At 47.0% G+C, this 22106-nt stretch overlaps 2 protein-coding genes across 2 annotated transcripts; both read left to right on the top strand.

Annotated features, from left to right (window-relative positions):
- Positions 1-7: 7 nt before the first annotated feature.
- LOC139586528 (claudin-7-like) lies at positions 8-4374 on the top strand. The gene is made up of 3 exons (XM_071420027.1): positions 8-205; positions 1266-1350; positions 2873-4374. Exons 1-3 carry the CDS (start codon positions 31-33, stop codon positions 3051-3053), a joined length of 441 nt encoding a protein of 146 aa, XP_071276128.1. The 5' UTR covers positions 8-30; the 3' UTR covers positions 3054-4374.
- Positions 4375-4982: 608 nt separating this feature from the next.
- LOC139586526 (basic proline-rich protein-like) lies at positions 4983-20246 on the top strand. Its single transcript, XM_071420024.1, has 8 exons — positions 4983-5133; positions 6433-6493; positions 7491-7571; positions 8603-8728; positions 8760-9409; positions 12775-12954; positions 16863-17056; positions 19645-20246. The coding sequence occupies exons 1-8, from the start codon at positions 4998-5000 to the stop codon at positions 19867-19869; spliced, it is 1653 nt and encodes a 550-aa protein (XP_071276125.1). The 5' UTR covers positions 4983-4997; the 3' UTR covers positions 19870-20246.
- The last annotated feature ends 1860 nt before the right edge of the window (positions 20247-22106 follow it).

The following is a 22106-nucleotide window of genomic DNA, read 5'->3' as shown; positions in this document are numbered from 1 at the left end:
TCCCGGAAATGGGTTTGGGGACCCCCGGAAATGGGTTGGGGACCCCCGGAAATGGGTTTGGGGACCCCCGGAAATGGGATGGGGACTCCCGGAAATGGGTTTGGGGACCCCCGGAAATGGGTTGGGGACTCCCGGAAATGGGTTTGGGGACCCCCGGAAACGGTTTCGGGACCCCTGAAAACCCCCTGGACCCCCAAAAAATGGGGTTAGAATCCCCAAAATTGGGTTTGGGACCATCAAAAATGGGTTGGGGGACCCCCAAAAATGGGTTCAGGACCCCCAAAATTGGGTTTGGGACCCCCAAAAATGGGTTCGGGAACCCTCAAAACCCCCCGGGAGCCTCAAAAACGGGTTGGGGTTTTTTGGGGCGATTTCAGCCGATTTTGGGGTTTTTTGGGGCGATTTTAGCCGATTTTGGGGCTTTTTTTGGGGCGATTTCAGCCGATTTTGGCGTTCTCCTCCCCGTTCAGGATTTTTGGGGCGATTTCAGCCGATTCGGGGCTGGTTTTGGGGCGATTTCAGCCGATTTTCGTGATTTTTTTGGGGGGCGACTTCAGCCGATTTTGGGGCTTTTTTTGGGGCGATTTCAGCCGATTTTGGGGCTTTTTTTGGGGCGATTTCAGCCGATTTTGTGATATTTTTTGGGGGGCAATTTCAGCCAATTTTGGGATTTTTTGTGGGGGCAATTTCAGCAGATTTTCGGGATTTTTTTGAGGCGATTTCAGCCGATTTTGGGGCTTTTTTGGGGGGCGATTTCAGCCGATTTGGGGGCTTTTTTTTTGGGGCGATTTCAGCCGATTTTTATGATTTTTTTGGGGGCGATTTCAGCCGATTTTGTGATTTTTTTGGGGGGCGACTTCAGCCGATTTCGGGGATTTTTTGGGGGGGGCGATTTCAGCCGATTTTGGGATTTTTTGTGGGGGCAATTTCAGCCGATTTTGGGGCTTTTTTTGGGGCCGATTTCAGCCGATTTTGGGGCTTTTTTGGGGCCGATTTCAGCCGATTTTGGGGGCGATTTCAGCCGATTTTTATTATTTTTTTGGGGCGATTTCAGCTGATTTTGTGATATTTTTTTGGGGTGGTGATTTCGCCGATTTTGGGGTTTTTTGGGGGGCCATTTCAGCCGATTTTGGGGCTTTTTTGGGGGGGATTTCAGCCGATTTTGGGGCTTTTTTTGGGGCAATTTCGGGCTTTTTTGGGTGGCAATTTCAGCCGATTTTGGGGCTGTTTTTTGAGGCAATTTCAGCCGATTTTGGGTTTTCCAGGGCTCTTGGCTCTCGTCTCCTGCTCCTGGTACGGCCACAGAATCGTCACCAGCTTCTACGACCCCACCATCCCCATCAACCTCAAGTGAGCAAAATTTGGGGTGAAATCCGCAGGATTTGGGGTTTGGGAGGTTTTGGGGTCCTGAGGGGTTTTTTTGGCCCCAATTTGGGGCAATTTCAGTGGATTTGAGGGCGGTTTTTGTGCATTTTAAGGCGATTTTTGTGGTGATTTTGACAGATTTTTGTCGGGGTGAGTTTGGGATTTTGAGGAGGATTTTGGGCTGAAATCCGCTGGGTTTGGGGTTTTGGGGATTTTCGGGGTTTTGGGGGCGATTTTGGTGGATTTTAGGGGCAATTTTAGAGCATTTGAAGATGATTTTTAGGGGGTTTTTGGTGATTTTTATGAATTTTTTTTGGATAGGTTTCGGATTTTCAAGGGGGATTTTGGGGCGAAATCCGCCAGCTTTGGGGTTTTTGAGGTTTTTGGGTTAATTTCCGGCTATTTTGGGTTCTTTTGATCCAGTTTTTTGCTATTTTGAGATATTTTGGAATATTTTGGGATAAATTTTGGCGATTTCGGACATTTCTCACCCAAATTCCCTGGCTGGATTTTGGGTCAATTTTGGGATATTTTGATCCTTTTTTTTTGCCATTTTTGGCAATTTTTGGGTTATTTTGACCGAGTTTTTACCATTTTTGTCAATTTTGGGTTATTTTAATCGGATTTTTTACCATTGTTGGCTATTTTGGGCTATTTCGATCGGGTTTTTTTCCACTTTTTGCTATTTTTTGCCGGATTTCGGCCATTTCTGACCCATTTTTCCCTCCCCAGGTTCGAGTTCGCCTCCGCGGTTCCTGGGCTGGGCGGGGGCCAGACCCGGGTTTAATTTGGGTTAATTTGGGTCAATTTTGGGCTATTTCGATCGGATTTTTTACCATTTTGGTCAATTTTGGGCTATTTCGATCGGGTTTTTTTCCATTTTTTGCTAATTTTTGCGGATTTCGGCCATTTCTGACCCAATTTTCCCTCCCCAGGTTCGAGTTCGGCTCCGCGCTGTTCCTGGGCTGGGCGGGGCCAGACCCGGGGTTAATTTGGGTCAATTTTGGTCAATTTTGGGCTATTTTGACCGGGTTTTTTACCATTTCTGTCAATTTTGTGTTATTTCGATCGGGTTTTTTGTTATTTAGAGATATTTTGGATATTTTGGGATAAATTTTGGCGATTTTGGACATTTCTGACCCATTTTTTCCTCCCCAGGTTCGAGTTCGGCTCCGCGCTGTTCCTGGGCTGGGCGGGGCCGGGTCTGGGGCTATTTTGGGTTAATTTGGGTCAATTTGGGGCTATTTTGGGTCAATTTTGGGCTATTTCAATCGGGTTTTTTGCTATTTAAATGCGATTTTTTTCCGGATTTCGGCCATTTCTGACCCGTTCTCCCTCCGCAGGTTCGAGTTCGGCTCCGCGCTGGTCCTGGGCTGGGCGGGGCCGGGTCTGGGGCTATTCTGGGTTAAATTCGGGCTATTATGGGCTATTTTGACCGGGTTTTTTGCCATTTAAATGCGATTTTTTGCCGGATTTCGTCCCTTTCTGACCCATTTTCCCTCCGCAGGTTCGAGTTCGGCTCCGCGCTGTTCCTGGGCTGGGCGGGCTCGGCGCTGGCGCTGCTCGGGGGGTCCCTCCTGGCCTCGTCCTGCTGCAGCCGCGGGGGGGGAGGGGCGGCCAAGGGGGGGGGGTACCCCCGGGCCAGGACCCCCCCCAAGGGCGCCCCCACTTCCCGCGAGTACGTCTGAGCCCCCACCCCCAATTTCCCGCTTTTTTCCCCCAAAATTTGGGATTTTTTCCGTTTTTTCCCCCTCAAATTTTCGCGCTTTTTTCCCCCATTTTCTCCCCCAAATTTCAAATTTTTTTTCCCCTTTCTCCCCAAATTTTCACGGATTTTTCCCCCTTTTGTCCCCCAAATTTCAAATTTTTTCCCCTTTCTCCCCCAAATTTTCACGGATTTTTTCCTCTCTTCCCGCCCAAATTTTGGCTTTTTTTCTCCCCTTTTCTCTCTCAAATTTTCGCTTTTTTTCCCCCTTTTTTCCCCCAAATTTCAAATTTTTTCCCCTTTTCTCCCCCAAATTTCAAATTTTTTTTCCCCTTTCTCCCCCAAATTTTCACAGATTTTTCCCCCTTTTTTCCCCCAAATTTCAATTTTTTTTCCCCTTTCCCCACAAATTTTTGGCTCTTTTTTCCCCTTTCTCCCCCAAATTTTCACAGATTTTTTCCCCTTTTCTCCCCCAAATTTCAAAACTTTTTTCCCCTTTCCCCCTCAAATTTTCGCGCTTTTTCCCCCATTTTCTCCCCCAAATTTCAAATTTTTTTTCCCCTTTTCTCCCCCAAATTTCCGCCTTTTTTCCCCCCTTTTCTCCCCCAAATTTCAATTTTTTTTTTCCTTTTTTCCCCTCAGATTTTCGCTTTCCCCCCCCTTTTGTCCCCCAAATTTCAAATTTTTTTTCTCCTTTGTCCACCAAATTTTCATGGATTTTTTCCCTTTTCTCCCCCAAATTTCATTTTTTTCCCCCCTTTTTTCCCCTAAATTTCAAATTTTTTTTCCCCTTTCTCCCCCAAATTTTCACAGATTTTTTCCTCTCCTCCCCCCCAAAATTTGGCTTTTTTTTTTTCTCCTCCCCCAAATTTTGGTTATTTTTCCCCTTCCTCCTCCAAATTTCAGGGTTTTATCCCTTCCCCCCAAAATTTTGGTTATTTTTCCTCCTCCCCACAAATTTTCAGGTATTTTTTCCCCTTTCTCCCCCAAATTTTTGGCTTTTTTCCCCACTTTTTCCCCCAAATTTTGCTTATTTTTCCCATTCCCCCCCAAAATTTTGTGTTTTTTCCTCTCCCTGCAAATTTCGCTGTTTTTCCCCAAATTTTGGGCGTTTTTTCCCTCCCCACCCAACAAATTTCAGCTTTCCCCCCTTACCCCCCCGAAATTTTGGTTCCTCTCCCCACTCCCTCCCCAATTTCGGATTTTTTTCCCCTTTTCGCTGGTGCTGGGACCCCCTCCCCAATTTGGGGTTTTTTTTGCCGATGATTTTGTACGGGATGAAAATAAAAACCAATTTTTTTGGGGTGGTTTGTGTCGTTTTCTTTATTTCTTGGTGGTTTTTTTTGGGGTCTTCTGGGTCCAGACTTCACCCAGGGACCCCCAAAATTCCCCCCCCAGCCTTTCTCAAGTGTTTATTTTCAATTTTTCTGCCCAAATCCCCGAATTATTCCGATTATTTCCCCCCCACCAAATCCCACCCGGAGCACGAATAAAAAAATGAGATTTAACAATTTTAATAAAAATGTAAAAGATTATTTTGAATTTAAAAATTCGAGATTGAACTGGGAAAATTCTGGGGAAAAAAGGGAGCAGGATGATCCTGGGAAAAGACGAAAAAAGGGTTAAAAAAAGGAAAATTCCCGAAAAATGGGGAATTCCCACGAATTGGCTCTCGTGGCAATGGCGGCACCCAGGCCGGGCCGGATTCCGGGAATTTTTCCGCTTTTTTCCGTTCGTTTCGCATCTTTTTGGTCAAAACCAGAGGATTTGAGGCAAAAACCAAAAGGAGAACCCGAAAATCCCCCCAAAAAACCCAAAAATTCCTCAAAAAACCCAAAATTCGCCCTTATCAAATGGCGGATCTATCCGCCATGTTGGATGACATCATTCTGCGACGGTTGCGTCATCAATAAGCGCAGATTCAAAGATGGCGGCGCCTCTTTCCGTACGGAAGTGTCACGTGGGGAAAATGGCGGCGCGCATGTCCGTACGTGACGTCATCAGGAGGCGCCGCGCGACGATGATGGAGACGCTGAGCGGCCCCGGGCTGGTGCTCGTGAGGGGTGAGCGCGGTTTTTGAGGGGATTTTGGGGCATTTTGGGGAATTTTTTTTGATTTTGGGGGGCTCTGATTTTGGGGGCATGAGGGAGGTGCGGGGTGGGAGGGTTTGAGGGGATTTGGGGAGTGCGGGGGTTTTTGGGGGGATTTTTTGGGGCTTTTGGGGGGATTTTTTTGCGGGTTTTGGGGGCGTTTTGGGGTGGTCTGAGGGGAGATCGGGGGGAGTGTGGGGGGGGATTTTTGGGGAATTTTTTGGGATTTTTGTTTTTAATTTTCGGGGGATTTTGGGGCGTTTTTTTAGGATTTTTGGGGGTTTTTTGGGATTTTTTTGGGGATTTTTGAGGGGTTTTGGGGTGGTCTGAGGGGAAATCGGGGAAGGGTCTGAGGAGGATTTTTTGAGGGGATTTTTTTTTATTTTTGTGGAATTTTAGGGGAATTTTTTAGGATTTTGAGTGGGGATTTTGGGGGGCATTTTGGGGTGGTTTGTGATTTTTTGGAGGATTTTGGGGGAATTTTCGAGGGGTTTTGGCGTGGCCTGAGGGGAAATCGGGGAGGGGATTTTTTGAGGGGATTTTTTTTTGGGGAATTTTGGGGTCGTTTTTTAGGATTTTCTGAGGGGATTTTTTTTTGAATTTTGGAGGGATTTTTGGTTTTGCGAATTTCTGAGGGATTTTTTTGGGGATTTTGGGGAATTTTTGGGAATTTTGGGGGATTTTTGGGTGGCCTGAGGGGAAATCGGCGAAGGGTCTGAGGAGGATTTTTTGAGGGGATTTTTTGGGGGAATTTTTTTTTTTATTTTTGGGGAATTTTACGGGGATTTTTTTAGTATTTTGAGGGGGGATTTTGGGGGCATTTTGGGGTGGTTTGTGATTTTTGGGGGATTTTTTGGGGGAATTTTCGAGGGGTTTTGGCGTGGCCCGAGGGGAAATCGGGGAGGGGATTTTTTGAGGGGATTTTTTTTTGGGGGGAATTTTGGGGTCGTTTTTTAGGATTTTCTGAGGGGATTTTTTTGGAATTTCGGTGGGATTTTTGTTTTGGGGAATTTCTGAGGGATTTTTTTGGGGATTTTGGGAATTTTGGGGAATTTTCGAGGCGTTTTTGGCGTGGCCTGAGGGGAAATCAGGGGAGGGGTTGGGGGGGAGTTTTTGAGGGGATTTTTTGGGGGGAATTTTGGGGTCGTTCTTTAGGATTTTCTGAGGGGATTTTTTTGGAATTTCGGTGGGATTTTTGTTTTGGGGAATTTCTGAGGGATTTTTTGGGGGATTTTTTTGGGGATTTTGGGGTCTCCCATTCCCTCCCCTCAGACAGCGCCGACTCCGAGGGGCGGAGCCTCCTGAGGGCGATCGCCAGCGAGGCCGTGGCCAGGTGAGGATTTGGGAAATTTTGGGGAATTTTTGGGAATTTTGGGGAACTTTGAGGAATTTTTGGCGATTTTAGGGCATTTTCGGGAAATTTTCGGGGATTTTGGGAGGATTTGGGGGGATTTTTGGGGATTTCGTGGGGATTTTAGGAGATTTTGGGTGATTTAGGGAGGATTTTGTGGGGGTTTTGTGGTTTTTGGAGATTTTGTGGGGATTTTTTTAGATTTTGGGAGATTTTGTGGGGAATTTTGAGGAATTTTGGGGAATTTTAGGGGATTTCATTGGGATTTTTTGAGACTTTGGGGGATTTAGGGAGGATTTGATGGGGATTTTTTGGGTATTTCGTGGGGATTTTCTGGGGGTTTTGGGGGGATTTGATGGGGATTTTTGGGAATTTTTGGGGCAATTCTCGGGGATTTTGTGGGGATTTTTTGAGATTTTGGGGGATTTGGGAAGATTTGAGGGGGATTTTGAGGAATTTTAGGGATTTTGTGGGGAATTTGGGGGGATTTTAGGGGTGTTTTGGGGTGGTTTTGGGGGTTTTTGTGGGGGTTTTGGGGGTTTTTGTGGCGGTTTTTGGGGTTTTAGGGGTGGTTTTGGGGGATTTTGGGGTTTTTTGGAGTGGTTTTGGGGGTTTTTGGGGTGGTTTTTGGGGATTTTGGGGATTTTTGGGGTGGTTTTTGGGGTGGTTTTTGGGGTGGTTTTTGGGGTTTTTGGGGGTGGTTTTTGGGTGGTTTCTGGGGATGATTTTTGGGGTTTTTTGGGGTGGTTTTTGGGGGTTTTTGGGGTGGTTTTTGTGGCAGTTTTGGGGGGTTTTTGGGGTGGTTTTTTGGGGGTTTTTGGGGTGGTTTTTGGGGGTTTTTGGGGTGGTTTTTGGGGATTTTTGGGGGGGTTTTTTGGGGTGGTTTTGGGGGTTTTTGGGGTGTTTTTTGGGGTTTTTGGGGTGGTTTTTGGGGATTTTTGGGGTCCCGCAGGGCTCCGAGCCCCCCATTTCCCCCCAGGGCCCCGCAGGTGCTCGTGGTGCTCCTGGAGGTGCCTCGGGAGCAGTTCCTGGAGGGGCTGAGCCCCCACGTCAGGGACAGGTGAGAGGGGGGCCAGAAAAAACACCCCAAAAATGCCCCAAAAACACCAAAAAACCACCAAAAACGCCCTAAAATGCCCTAAAAACACCCTAAAAACCCCCCAAACCACCCCAAAAACCTTTCAAATCTCTCCAAACCACCCCAAAATCCCCAAAATCTCCCCAAATCTCCCCCAAATTTCCCCCCAAAAATCCCCCCAAAAATCCACAAAACTCCCCCAAAATTTCCCCCTCAAACCCCAAATCCCCTGAAATCTCCCCAAATTTCCCTGAAATCTCCCCAAATCTCCCCAAATTTCCCCAACCCCCCCCCAAAACTCCCCAAATTTCCCAAATCTCCCCGAACCCCCCCAAATCTCCCCAAATTTCCCCCCAAAAAATCCCCAAAAATCCTCAAATCTCCCCCCAAATCTCCCCCAAATTTTCCCCAAATTCCCTTCAAGACCCCCTGAAATCTCCCCAAATTTCCCCAAATTTTGCCCAAAATCTCCCCAAAATCCCGTGAAATCTCCCCAAATCCCCCCAAATTCCCCAAATCTCCCCAAATTTTTCCCCATTTTCCCCCCAAATTTCCCCCAAACCCCTCAAAACCCCTGAAATCTCCCCCAAATTTCCCCCCAAATCCCCCAAATCTCCCCAAAACCCCTGAATTTTCCCCCAAATTTCCCCAAACCCCTGAAATCTCCCCAAATTTCCCCCAAAACCCCCCAAATTTCCCCAAATTCCCCTGAAATCTCCCCAAATTTCTCCCCAAATTCCCCCTGAAATTTCCCCAAATCTCCCCAAATTCCCCCCAAAAATCCCCTGAAATCTCCCCAAATTTCCCCAAATTCTCCCCAAATTTCCCCAATCCCCCCAAAACTCCCCAAATCTCCCCAAATCTCCCCAAATTTCCCCCAATCCCCCCAAATTTCCCCCAAAACCCCCAAATCCCCCTGAAATCTCCCCAAATTCCCCCCAAATTTCCCCAAATCTCCCCAAATCTCCCCCAAATTTCCCAAATCCCCCTGAATTCTCCCCATTTTTTTCCAGGCTTCTCTTCCTGGACCTTTTCGGGGACCCCCTTGGGTGGCTGGGCCGGGACCCCCCGGGCCTGGGGGGGCTCCTGGGGGGGCTCCTGGGGAGGGGCCCCTCCCCCACCCTCTGCCCCTCCCCCACCTTTGGCCCCACCCCCGGTCCCCTCCCCCACCCTTGGCCCCTCCCCCACCCTTGGCTCCTCCCCCACCTTTGGCCCCTCCCCCACCCTTGGCTCCTCCCACACCCTTGGCTCCTCCCCCACCTTTGGCCCCTCCCCCACTCCAGGCTCCTCCCCCAGCCTTGGCCCCTCGCACACCCTTGGCTCCTCCCCTGCCACCGGCTCCTCCCCCCACCCCTCCGGCTCCTCCCCCACCCTTGGCCCCTCCCACACCCTTGGCCCCTCCCACACCCTTGGCCTTTCCCACACCCTTGGCCCCTCCCCCACCCCAGGCTCCTCCCCCACCCTTGGCTCCTCCCACACCCTTGGCCCCGCCCCCACTGTTGGCCCCGCCCCCTCTGGCACCTCCCCCACCCTTGGCCCCTCCCACACCCTTGGTTCCTCCCACACTCTTGGCTCCTCCCACACCCTTGGCCCCTCCCCCAACCCCTCCGGCTCCTCCCCCACATCCCTTGGCCCCTCCCCCAACCCCTCCGGCCCCTCCCCCGGCTTTGGCCCCTCCCCCGGCCCCGCCCCCAGCCTTGGCCCCGCCCCCACGCTGGTTCTGGACTCGCTGAGCTGGGCCCTGCTCCGGGAGCCCCTCCCCCACCTCTGCCGGGCCCTGGGGGCGCTCCTGGGGGGGGGGAGGGGGGGACCCCGAAACGGTGAGAGGGGGGGGAGGGGTTTGGGGGGGATTTGGGGTAATTTGGGGGTTTGGGGGAGATTTGGGGGGGGATTTAGGGGAGTTTGGGGGAGGATTTGGGAGGATTTGGGGAGGGATTTGGGAGGGAAATTTGGGGGTTTGGGGGAGATTTGGGGGAGTTTAGGGGGTATTTGGGAGGGGTTTGGGGGAAATTTGGGGAAATTTGGGAGTTTGGGAGGGGTTGGGGGAGTTTGGGGGAGAATTTGGCAGGATCTGGGGACAATTTGGGGTCAATTTGGGGGGAATTTAGGGGGATTTGGGGGGATTTGGGGGGTTTGGGGAGTTTGGGAGGGGCTTGGGTGAATCTGGGGGGATTTGGGAAGGATTTGGGGGAGTTTCGGGGGGATTTGGGGGGGAAATTTGGGGCTTTGGGGGGATTTTGGGGAGATCTGGGGGAATTTTGGGGCAATTTGGGGAGTTTGGGAGGGGTTTGGGGGGGCTTGGGGGGGATTTGGGGAGTTTGGGGGGGAAATTTGGGAGTTGGGGGGGTTTGGGGGGGGATTTGGGGGAGAGTTTGGGGAGTTTGGGGGGATTTTGGGGGGTTTCGGGAGGATTTAGGGGGGATTTGGGGAGGTTTGGGGAGGATTTAGGGGGGAAATTTGGGAAGGGTTTCAGGGGAAAATTTGGGAGTTTGGGGTGGGTTTTGGGGGGATTTGGGGGTTTGGAGGGGATTTTGGGAATTTGGGGAGGGGTTTGGGGCGGATTTAGGGGAGTTTGGGGGAGGATTTGGGGGAGTTTGGGGGGATTTAGGGGGGATTTGGGGAGTTTGGGGGGGGATTTTGGGGGTTTGGGGTGGATTTGGAAGAGGTTGGGGGAGTTTGGGGGGATTGGGGGATTTGGGGGGGGGGGTTGGGGAAATTTGGGGAGTTTGAGAGGGATTGGGGGATTTGGGGGGGATTTAGGCGGGATTTAGGGGGGATTTGGGGAGTTTGGGGGGATTTGGGGGAAATTTGGGGGCATTTGAGGGAGATTTAGGGGGGATTTCGGAGGAATTTGGGAGGGGTTTGGGGGATTTTAGGGGGAATTTGGGGGTTTTGGGGGGGATTTGGGGATTTTAGGGGGAATTTGGGGGTTTTGGGGGGGATTTGGGAGGGGTTTGGGGGGATTGGGAGCAGTTTGGGGCGGGTTTTGGGGGGGGATTTAGGGGAGTTTTGGGGAGTTTGAGGGGATTTGGGGGGAAATTTGGGAGTTTGGGGCGGGTCTTGAGAGATTGAGGGGGATTGGGAGGGAATTTGGGGGAGGTTTTGGGAGGGATTTTGGGAGTTTGGGGGAGGTTTGGGAGGAGTTTGGGGGGGATTTTGGGGGGGAAATTTGGGAGTTTGGGGGTGGGTTTTGGGTGGGTTTTGGGAGGGGTTTTGGGGTGATTTGGGGGGAATATGGGGGGCAGTTTGGGGCAGTTTGGGAGGGATTTGGGGGAGTTTGGGGGGATTTGGGGGGGAAATTTGGGGGTTTGGGGAAGTTTGGGGGCAATTTGGGCAGTTTGGGGGGGCTTGGGGGGAATCTGGGGGAGTTTGGGGAGATTTTGGGGGGAAATTTGGGAGTTTGGGGGGGGTTTTGAGGGGAGTTTGGGAGGGGTTTGGGGGAGACTTGGGGAGAATTTGGGGATTTTGGGGAGATTTGGGGGGAATTTGGGGAGTTTGGGAGGTGGTTTGGGAGGGATTTGGGGGGAATTTGGGGGGGATTTGGGGAGAATTTGGGGATTTTGGGGCCAATTTGGGGAGTTTGGGGAAATTTGGGGGAGTTTGGGGGAGGAAATTTGGGAGTTTGGGGAGAATTTGGGAGGGGTTTGGGGGGGAGTTTGGGGAGGGATTTGAGGGATTTTTAGGGGGTTTGGGAGGGTTTGGATGGATTTGAGGGATTTTTTTGGGGTGGGATTTGGGGTTGATTTGGGGTTTTTAGGGAGATTTGAGGGATTTTTTTTGGGTTGATTTGGGGTTTTTTAGGGAGATTTGAGGGATTTTTTTGGGTTGATTTGGGGTTTTTTAGGGAGATTTGAGGGATTTTTTGGGGGTTGATTTGGGGTTTTTTAGGGAGATTTGAGGGATTTTTTTGGGTTGATTTGGGGTTTTTAGGGAGATTTGAGGGATTTTTTTTGGGTTGATTTGGGCTTTTTTAGGGAGATTTGAGTGATTTTTTTTGGGGTTGATTTGGGGTTTTTTAGGGAGATTTGAGGGATTTTTTTGGGTTGATTTGGGGTTTTTTAGGGAGATTTGAGGGATTTTTTGGGGGTTGATTTGGGGTTTTTTAGGGAGATTTGAGGGATTTTTTTGGGGTTTTTTTGGGCTTTTTTAGGGCGATTTAAGGGATTTTTTTAATGGTGCATTTGGGGTTGATTTGGCTTTTTTGGGGAGATTTGAGGGATTTTTTTGGGGTTGATTTTGGCTTTTTTAGGGTGATTTGAGTGATTTTTTTTGGGTTGGCATTTGGGGTTGATTTGGGCTTTTTTAGGGAGATTTGAGTGATTTTTTTTGGGTTGATTTTGGCTTTTTTAGGGCAATTTGAGGGATTTTTTAGGGGTTGATTTGGGGTTTTTTAGGGCGATTTGAGTGATTTTTTTGGGGTTGATTTGGGGTTTTTTAGGGCGATTTGAGGGATTTTTTTGGGGTTTATTTGGGGTTTTTTAGGGAGATTTGAGGGATTTTTTTGGGGTTGATTTGGGGTTTTTTAGGGCAATTTGAGTGATTTTTTTTGGGGTGGATTTGGGGTTGATTTGGGTTTTTTAGGGCAATTTGAGTGATTTTTTTTGGGTTGATTTGGGGTTTTTTAGGGAGATTTGAGGGATTTTTTTGGGGGTGGATTTTGGCTTTTTTAGGGAGATTTGAGTGATTTTTTTGGGGTTGATTTGGGGTTTTTTAGGGCGATTTGAGGGATTTTTTTGGGGTGGGATTTGGGGTTGATTTGGGTTTTTTTAGGGCAATTTGAGGGATTTTTTTTGGGGTGGCTTTGGGATTGATTTGGGGCTTTTTTAGAGAGATTTGAGGGATTTTTTTGGGGTGGATTTGGCGTTGATTTGGGCTTTTTTAGGGCGATTTGAGTGATTTTTTTGGAGTTGATTTGGGCTTTTTTAGGGCAATTTGATTGATTTTTTTTGGAGTTGATTTGGCTTTTTTAGGGCAATTTGAGTGATTTTTTTGGGGTTGATTTGGGCTTTTTTAGGGCAATTTGATTGATTTTTTTAGCCTTGCTTTGTATTTTTAATGCATTGAATTCACCCTTTATTTTTCCCTCTTCTGCCTGAAACTTTGTTGTTATTTTTTTTTATTATTTTTCCTTCATTTCCACCCTTTTTCCCCCCCAAATTTCGGTGCCTGTCCCCCCCCTTTGCAGAGCCCCCTCCCCAAATTGTGGCTCTGCTGCACCAGGACCTGCACCCCCCCCCGGTTTTGGGGGCTCTGGGGGCCCTGGCCCGGGCCCAGCTGATCCTGGGGGGGGCCCCCCCAGAGCCCCGGAGCCCCCCGGAGGCTGAGGCTGCTCAGGGACCCCCAAAAAGGCCGGGGACCCCTCCAGGTGGGGCAAATCTGGGGGATTTTGGGCAATTTTGGGGAAAATTTTGGGGATTTTGGACAATTTTGGGAGGTTTTGGGGGGATTTTGGGGGGGGACTGGGGGGATTTGGGGCGATTTTGGGGGATTTGGGGGAAATTTTGGGGGGTTCTGGAGGAGTTTTGGGGGGATTTTGGGCGATTTTGGGGGGTCCTGGGGGGATTTTGGGGGATTCTGGGGAGATTTTGGGGGGATTTTGGACAATGTTGGGAGGTTCTGGAGGGGTTTTGGGGGGTTCTGGAGGAGATTTTTGATATTTTGGGGGGTTCTGGAGGGGTTTTGGGGGATTTTGGGGGGTCCTGGGGGGATTTTGGGGGGATTTGGGGGAAATTTGGGGGTGTTCTGGGGGGATTTTGGACAATTTTGGGAGGTTTTTGGGGGATTTTGGGGGTCCTGGAGGAGTTTTGGGGGCTATTGGGATTTTGAGAGGATTTTGGACAATTTTGGGAGGTTTTTAGGGGATTTTGGGGAGTCCTGGGGGGATTTTGGGCGATTTTGGGAGGTTCTGGGGGGGTTTTGGGGGATTTTTGGGGAGGTTCTGGAGGGGTTTTGGGGGGTCCTGGGGGGGATTTTGGGGGATTTTGGGGGGTCCTGGGGGGATTTTGGGGGGTTTTGGAGGGATTTTGGGGAATTTGGGGAAAATTTTGGGGGGTCTTGGGGGAGATTTTTGATATTTTTGGGGGGTTCTGGAGGGGTTTTGGGAGGTTCTGGGGGGATTTTGGGGGAAATTTGGGGGGGTCCTGGGGGAGAATTTTGATATTTTTTGGGGTTCTGGAGAGGTTTTGGGGGGTTCTGGAGGGTTTTTGGGGGATTTGGGGGAAATTTTGGGGAGGTTCTGGAGGGGTTTTGGGGGGTCCTGGGGGCATTTTGGGGGCATTTTGGACAATTTTGGGGGGTTCTGGAGGGGTTTTGGGGGGTCCTGGGGGGATTTTGGGGAAATTTTGGGGGGATTTTGGACAATTTGGGGGGGTCCTGAGGGGATTTTGGGGGGTTCTGGGGGAAATTTTGGGGGATTTGGGGGAAATTTTGGGGGGATTTTGGGAGGTTCTGGAGGGGTTTTGGGGGTTCTGGATGGATTTTAGGGGGTTCTGGGGGAATTTGGGGGAAATTTTGGGGAGTTCTGGAGGGGTTTTAGGGGGATTTTGGGCAATTTTGGGAGGTTCTGGAAAGGTTTTGGGGGGTTCTGGGGGGGTTTTGGGGGGATTTGGGGGAAGTTTTGGGGGGATTTTGGACAATTTTGGGGGGTTCTGGAGGAGTTTTGGGGGGTCCTGGGGGGGATTTTGGGGGAAATTTTGGGAGGTTCTGGAAGGGTTTTGGGGGGTCCTGAGGGGATTTTGGGGAGATTTTGGACAATTTTGGGGGGTTCTGGAGGGGTTTTGGGGGGGACTGGGGGGATTTTGGGGAAATTTTGGGGGGATTTTGGACAATTTTGGGGGGTTCTGGAAGGGTTTGGGGAGATTTTGGACAATTTTGGGAGGTTCTGGGGGGATTTTGGGGGGGTCCTGGGGGGATTTTGGGGGGTCCTGGGGGAGATTTTGGATCTTTTTGGGGGGTTCTGGAGGGGTTTTGCGGGCTCCTGGGGGGGTTTTCAGGGGATTTTGGGCAATTTTGGGAGGTTCTGGAGGGATTTTGGGGGGTCCTGGGGGGGTTTTGGGGGGATTTGGGGGAAATTTTAGGGGGATTTTGGACAAATTTGGGGGATTTTGGGGGGTCCTGGGGGGATTTTGGGGGGGACTGGGGAGATTTTGGACAATTTGGGGGGGTCCTGAGGGGGTTTTGGGGGAATTTTGGGGGGTCCTGGGGAGATTTTGGGCAGATTTGGGGGAAATTTTTGGGTGTTTTGGGGGGTTCTGGATGGATTTTGGGGAGATTTTGGAGAATATTGGGGGGTTTTGGGGGGGTCCTGGGGAGATTTTTGATATTTTTGGAGTTCTGGAGGGATTTTGGGGGGTCCTGAGGGGATTTTGGGGGGATTTTGGACAACTTGGGGGGGTCCTGAGGGGGTTTTGGGGGGTCCTGGAGGAGTTTTGGGGGCTCTGGGGGACATTTTTGATACTTTTGGGGGGTTCTGGGGGAATTTTGGGGGATTTGGGGCAAATTTTGGGGAGTTCTGAAGGGGTTTTGGGGGGATTTTGAACAATTTTGGGAGGTTCTGGGGGGGATTTTGGGGAAATTTTGGGAGATTCTGGAAGGGTTCTGGAGGGATTTTGGACAATTTGGGGGGTCCTGGGGGGATTTTGGGGGGATTTTGGGCTGAATTTGGGATGGAATTTGGGATGAATCTGGGATGAATTTTGGGCTGAATTTGGGTGATTTTGGGATGAATTTTGGGTTGAATTTTGGGCTGAATTTGGGCTGAATTTGGGGTGATTTTGGGTTGAATTTGGGATGATTTTGGGCTGAATTTTGGGCTGAATTTGGGGTGATTTTGGGATGAATTTTGGGCTGAATTTGGGTGATTTAGGGTTGGATTTTGGGCTGATTTTGGGTTGAATTTTGGGCTGAATTTGTTGAATTTTGGGCTGAATTTGGGTTGGATTTGGGTTGAATTTTGGGGTCGCTTTGGGATGAATTTGGGATGGATTTTGAGCTGAATTTGGGATGAATTTTGGGATGAATTCGGGTGATTTGGGGATGAATTTTGGGATGAATTTTGGGCTGAATTTGGGTGATTTTGGGTTGGATTTTGGTTGAATTTTGGGGTCGATTTGGGCTGAATTTGGGTGATTTTGGGGTGATTTTGGGTTGAATTTTGGGGTCGCTTTGGGACGAATTTTGGGTTGAATTTTGAGCTGAATTTGGGTGATTTTGGGTTGGATTTGGGATGAATTTTGGGTGATTTTGGGTAGGATTTGGGATGAATTTTGGGTGATTTTGGGTAGGATTTGGGATGAATTTTGGGGCCGATTTGGGATGAATTTTGAGCTGATTTGTGACGATTTTGGGTTGAATTTTGAGCTGAATTTGGGTTGGATTTGGGTTGAATTTTGGGGTTGATTTGGGTGATTTTGGGTTGAATTTTGGGCTGAATTTGGGTTGAATTTTGAGCTGAATTTTGGGTGATTTTGGGTTGAATTTTGGGCTGAATTTGGGTGATTTTGGGATGAATTTTGGGATGAACTTGGGTTGGATTTTGGTTGAATTTTGGGGTCGATTTGGGCTGAATTCGGGTGATTTTGGGCTGAATTTGGGTGATTTTGGGGTGATTTTGGGTTGAATTTTGGGGTCGCTTTGGGCTGAATTTGGGATGAATTTTGAGCAGATTTGTGACAATTTTGAGCTGAATTTGGGGTGATTTTGGGATGAATTTTTGGCTGAATTTGGGTGATTTTGGGTTGAATTTTGAGCTGATTTTGGGCTGATTTGGGGTTGGATTTGGGTTGAATTTTGGGGTCGCTTTGGGATGAATTTGGGATGAATTTTGGGATGAATTTTGGGCTGAATTTTGGGTGATTTTGGGATGGATTTTGGGGTCACTTTGGGATGAACTTGGGATGAATTTTGAGCTGAATTTGGGGTATTTTTGGGTTGAATTTTGAGCTGAATTTGGGTGATTTTGGGCTGAATTTGGGATGAATTTTGAGCTGAATTTGGGATGAATTTTGGGCTGAATTTGGGATGAATTTTGGGCTGAATTTGGGTGATTTTGGGTTGAATTTTGAGCTGAATTTGGGATGAATTTTGGGCTGAATTTGGGCTGAATTTTGAGCAGATTTGTGACGATTTTGAGCTGAATTTGGGCTGAATTTGGGTTGAATTTTGAGCAGATTTGTGACGATTTTGGGTTGAATTTTGGGCTGAATTTGGCTGATTTTGTGTTGAATTTTGGGCTGAATTTGGCTGATTTTGGGCCTTTTTCCCCCCTCTCCCCAGGAGATCCTCACCCTCCTCCCCGACGGCTCCTTGGGGCCCCCCCCGACCCTCGGGGACCCCTCCCCAAATTGGGGGGACCCCAAAAAGGCCCCAAAAGCCCCAAATTTGGGGGGGCCCCCCCTGACTTTTCGCCTGGGGCTGTCGGAGGCCGAGCGGGGGGCGAGGGCGGCCCTGACCCCCCCGTACCTGCCCAGGTGAGTCTGGGGAGCCCAAATGGCCCTGAAACCCCCCCAAAAATCCACCAAAAAATCCTGAAATCCCTCCCAAAATCCCTCCCAAAATCCCTCTCAAATCACCCCAAAATTCCCTGAAATTCCTCCCAAAATTCACCAAAAATTCCCTGAAATTCCTCCCAAAATTGCCTCAAAATCCCTCTCAAATTACCCCCAAAAATTCCCTGAAATTCCCTGAAATTCCTCCAAAAATTCCCTGAAATTCCTCCCAAAATTTCCCCAAAATCCCTCCCAAAATCCCTCTCAAATCACCCCAAAAATCCACCCCAAAATTCACCAAAAATTCCCTGAAATTCCTCCCAAAATCCCTCCCAAAATCCCTCTCAAATCACCCCAAAAATTCCCTGAAATTCCTCCCAAATTTCCCCAAATCCCTCTCAAATCACCCCAAAAATTCCCTGAAATCCTCCCAAAATTTCCCCAAAAATTCCCTGAAATTCCCTCCCAAAATCCACCAAAAAATCCTGAAATCCCTCCCAAAATCCCTCCCAAAATCCCTCTCAAATCACCCCAAAAATTCCCTGAAATTCCTCCCAAAATTCACCAAAAATTCCCTGAAATTCCTCCCAAAATTGCCTCAAAATCCCTCTCAAATTACCCCAAAAATTCCCTGAAATTCCCTGAAATTCCTCCAAAAATTCCCTGAAATTCCTCCCAAAATTTCCCCAAAATTCCTCCCAAAATCCCTCTCAAATCACCCCAAAAATCCACCCAAAATACACCAAAAAACCCTGAAATTCCTCCCAAAATCCCTCCCAAAATCCCTCTCAAATCACCCCAAAAATTCCCTGAAATTCCCTGAAATTCCTCCCAAAATTCCTCCCCAAATCAGCCCAAAAATCCACGCAAAAAATCCCTGAAATTCCTCCGAAAATCCACCAAAAAACCCTGAAATTCCTCCGAAATTTCCCCAAAATCCCTCCCAAATCACCCCAAAAATCCACCCAAAAATCCCTGAAATCCCTCCCAAACCCTCTCAAATCACCCCAAAAATCCACCAGAAACCCCTTGAAATTCCTCCCAAAATCCCCCCCAAAATCCCCAAAATTTCCCCAAAAATTTCCCCCAAAATGTCCCCAAATTCCCCAAAATCCCTGATTTCCCCCAAAATCTCCCAATTTCCCTCAAATTTACCCCAAATTCCCCAAATTTCCCTCAGAGTCTCCCAAATTTTCCCCCAATTTCCCCCCTATATTTCCCCAATTCCCCCAAATTTCCCCAAAATTCCCAATTTCCCCAAAATTTCCCCAATTTTCCCCAAATTTCCCCAAATATTCCCAAAATTCCCCAATATTTCCCCCAAACTTCCCCACAAATTCCCCCCAAAATTTCCCATCCCAAATTTCCCCCAAAATCTCCCCAAATTTCCCTCAAATTTCCCCCAAAAATTCCCCCAAAATTCCCCCAAATTCCCTCAAATTCCCAATCCTCAATTTTCCCCCTCAAATTCTCCCCAAATTTCCCTCAAAATTTTCCCCCAAATTCCCCAAAAGTTTCCCCCCCAAATTCCCAAATGTTTCCCCCCAATTCCCTCAAATTTTCCCCCATTTTCCCACAAATTTCCCCCAATCCAATTTCCCCAATTTTTCCCCTCAAATTTCCACCAAAATCTCCCAATTTTCCCCCCAATTTTCCCCCCAAAATCCCCAAAAATTCCCCCAAATTCTCCCAATTTTCCCCCAAAAATCTCCCAATTTTCCCTCAAATTCCACCAAAATTCCCAAATTTTCCGCCAATATTTCCCCAAATTCCCCAAATTTTCCCCCAAAATCCCCAAAATTACCCCCAAATTTCTCCCAATTTTCCTCAAATTTCCCCCAAAAATTTCCCAAAATTTCCCAAAATTTCCCCAAATTCTCCCCCAAATTTTCCCCCCAAAATTCCCAAATTTTTCCCCAAAATTCCCCAAATTTCCCCCCAAATTCTCCCAATTTTCCCCCAAATTTCTCCCCAAAATTCCCCGAAAATGGCCCCAAATTTTCCCTCAAATTTTCCCCTAAAATTCCCAATTTTTTCCCCCAAAAATCCCAATTTTCCCTCAACTTTTTCCCCAATTTTCCCCCAAATTCCCCCCAAATTTTCCCCTAAAATTCCCAAATTTCCCCCCAATATTTCCCGAATTCCCCCCAAAATCTCCCAATTTTCCCCCAAATTTTCCCCCCCATTTTCCCCCAATTTTCCCCAATTTCCCCCCAAATCCCCCCAAAATTCCCAAATTTTTCCCCCAAATTCCCCTCAAATTTTCCCCCAAATTCCCCTCAAATTTTCCCCCAAATTCCCCAATTTTCCCTCAAATTTTCCCCCCATTTCCCCTCAAATTTTCCCCCAAATTTCCCCCCAAAATTCCCAATTTTCCCTCAACTTTTCCCCCAAAATTCCCAAATTTTCTCCCCCAATTTCCCCCAAAATTCCCAAATTTTCTCTCAAATTTTCCCCCAAAATTCCCCAATTTTCCCTCAAATTTTCCCCTAAAATTCCCAAATTTTCCCCAAAATCCCCAATTTTCCCCAATTTTCCCAAAATCCCCCATTTTTACCCCAAACCCCCAGGGCCGAGCCCCCGGCGCCCCCCGAGGACCTCGAGGACCCCGACGAGGACCTGGAGCTGTGACCCCTCCCCCACCCCAGAACCCCAAATTTGGGGCAAAAAACCCCAAAAATGGGAGCCCAATAAAGGAGCTGCCCCTCCCCCAGCCTGCCCGGCTGCTTTTGGGGCAAATTCACCAAAGTTGGGGAAAAAATCGCAATTTTTGGGGAAAAAATCTCAATTTTTAGGGAGAAAAAATCTCAATTTTTAGGGGAAAAAATGCTCAATTTTTAGGGGAAAAAAATCTCAATTTTTAGGAGTGAAAATCGCAGTTATTGGGAAAAAAATCTCAATTTTAGGGGTGAAAAATCACAATTTTTAGGGGTGAAAATCCCAATTTTTGGGGGAAAAAATCTCAATTTTTAGGGTGAAAAATGCCAATTTTTAGGGGTGAAAATCCCAATTTTTAGGGGAAAAAAAGCTCAATTTTTGGGGAAAAAATCTCAATTTTTGGGGAAAAAATTGCCCAATTTTAGGAGAGAAAATCGCAAATTTTGGGGGGAAAATCTCAATTTTTAGGGGAAAAAAATATCAATTTTTGGGGGAAAAATCTCAATTTTTAGGGGTGAAAATCCCAAATTTTGGGGGGAAAATCTCAATTTTAGGGGGAAAAAAGCTCAATTTTTAGAGGAAAAAAAGCTCAATTTTTGGGGTGAAAATCTCAATTTTTAGGGGAAAAATTGCCCAATTTTTAGGGGTGAAAAATCGCAGTTTTTCAGGTGAAAATCCCAAATTTTGGGAGGAAAATTTTCCAAATTTTGGGAGTGAGAATCCCAATTTTAGGGGTGAAAATCTCAATTATTAGGGGAAAAAAATCGCAATTTTTACATGTGAAAATCCCAAATTTTGGGAAAAATCCCAATTTTTAGGGGTGAAAATCTCAATTTTTAGGGGAAAAAAGCTCAATTTTAGGGGTGAAAAATCGCAATTTTTAGGGGTGGAAAATCCCAATTTTTGGGGGAAAAAAATCGCAATTTTTACATGTGAAAATCCCAAATTTTGGGGGGGAAAAATCTCAATTTTTTGGGGAAAAAATCTCAATTTTTAGGGAAAAAAAGCTCAATTTTTAGGAGTGAAAAATCGCAATTTTTAGGGGTGGAAAATCCCAATTTTTGGGGGAAAAAAATCGCAATTTTTACATGTGAAAATCCCAATTTTTGGGGGAAAAAAATCTCAATTTTTAGGGGAAAAAAAGCTCAATTTTAGGGATGAAAAATCGCAATTTTTAGGGGTGAAAATCCCAATTTTTAGGGGAAAAAATCGCAATTTTTAGGGGTGAAAAATGCCAACTTTTAGGGTGAAAATCCCAATTTTTAGGGGAAAAAAATCGCAATTTTTACATGTGAAAATCCCAAATTTTGGGGTGAAAATCTCAATTTTAGGGGAAAAAAGCTCAATTTTTGGGGGAAAAATTGCCCAATTTTTAGGGGTGAAAAATCGCAATTTTTACAGGTGAAAATCCCAAATTTTTTGAGGGAAAATCTCAATTTTAGGGGTGAAAAATCACAAGTTTTAGGGGAAAAAAGCTCAATTTTTAGGGAAAAAAAGCTCAATTTTAGGGGTGAAAAATCCCAAATTTTTGGGAAAAAAAATCGCAATTTTTAGGGGAAATAAAGCTCAATTTTAGGGGTGAAAATCCCAAATTTAGGGGTGAAAAAAAATCCCAATTTTGGGGGAAAAAATCTCAATTTTTAGGGGAAAAAAAGCTCAATTTTAGGGGTGAAAAATGCCAATTTTTAGGGGTGAAAAATCCCAAATTTTTGGGGGGAAAAATCTCAATTTTTAGGGGTAAAAATCTCAATTTTGAGGGGAAAAAATCTCAATTTTTGGGGAAAAAATCTCAATTTTTAGGAGTGAAAATCTCAATTTTTAGGAGTGAAAATCGCAGTTATTGGGGGGAAAAAAAATCTCAATTTTAGGGGTGAAAAAATCTCAATTTTAGGGGTGAAAAATCGCAATTTTTAGGGGTGAAAATCCCAATTTTTGGGGGTAAAAATCTCAATTTTAGCGGTGAAAAATGCCAATTTTTAGGGGTGAAAATCCCAAATTTTGGGAAAAAAAATCCCAATTTTTAGGGAAAAAAATGCCCAATTTTAGGGGGGAAAATCCCAAATTTTGTGGGGGGAAAAATCCCAAATTTTGGGGGGGACAAATTGCCCAATTTTTTGAGGGAAAATTGCCCAATTTTAGGAGTGAAAATCCCAAATTTTAAGAGGTGAAAATCCCAAATTTTGGAGCAAAAAATTGCCCAATTTTAGGATTGAAAATCCCAAATTTTGAGGGGAAAATGCCAATTTTTAGGGGAAAAAATCCCAATTTTTAGGGGTGGAAAATCCCAATTTTTGCAGGCGAAAATCCCAATTTTAAGGGGAAAAAATTCCCCAATTTTAAGGGTGAAAATCCCAATTTTTGGAGAAAAAATTGC

Source organism: Agelaius tricolor, unplaced genomic scaffold (assembly GCF_023055355.1).
Source record: "Agelaius tricolor isolate 1412-34295 unplaced genomic scaffold, bAgeTri1.0.p SCAF_120, whole genome shotgun sequence".
Classification (NCBI taxonomy): Eukaryota; Metazoa; Chordata; class Aves; order Passeriformes; family Icteridae; genus Agelaius; species Agelaius tricolor.
This window is presented reverse-complemented; position numbering and strand designations above follow the sequence as displayed.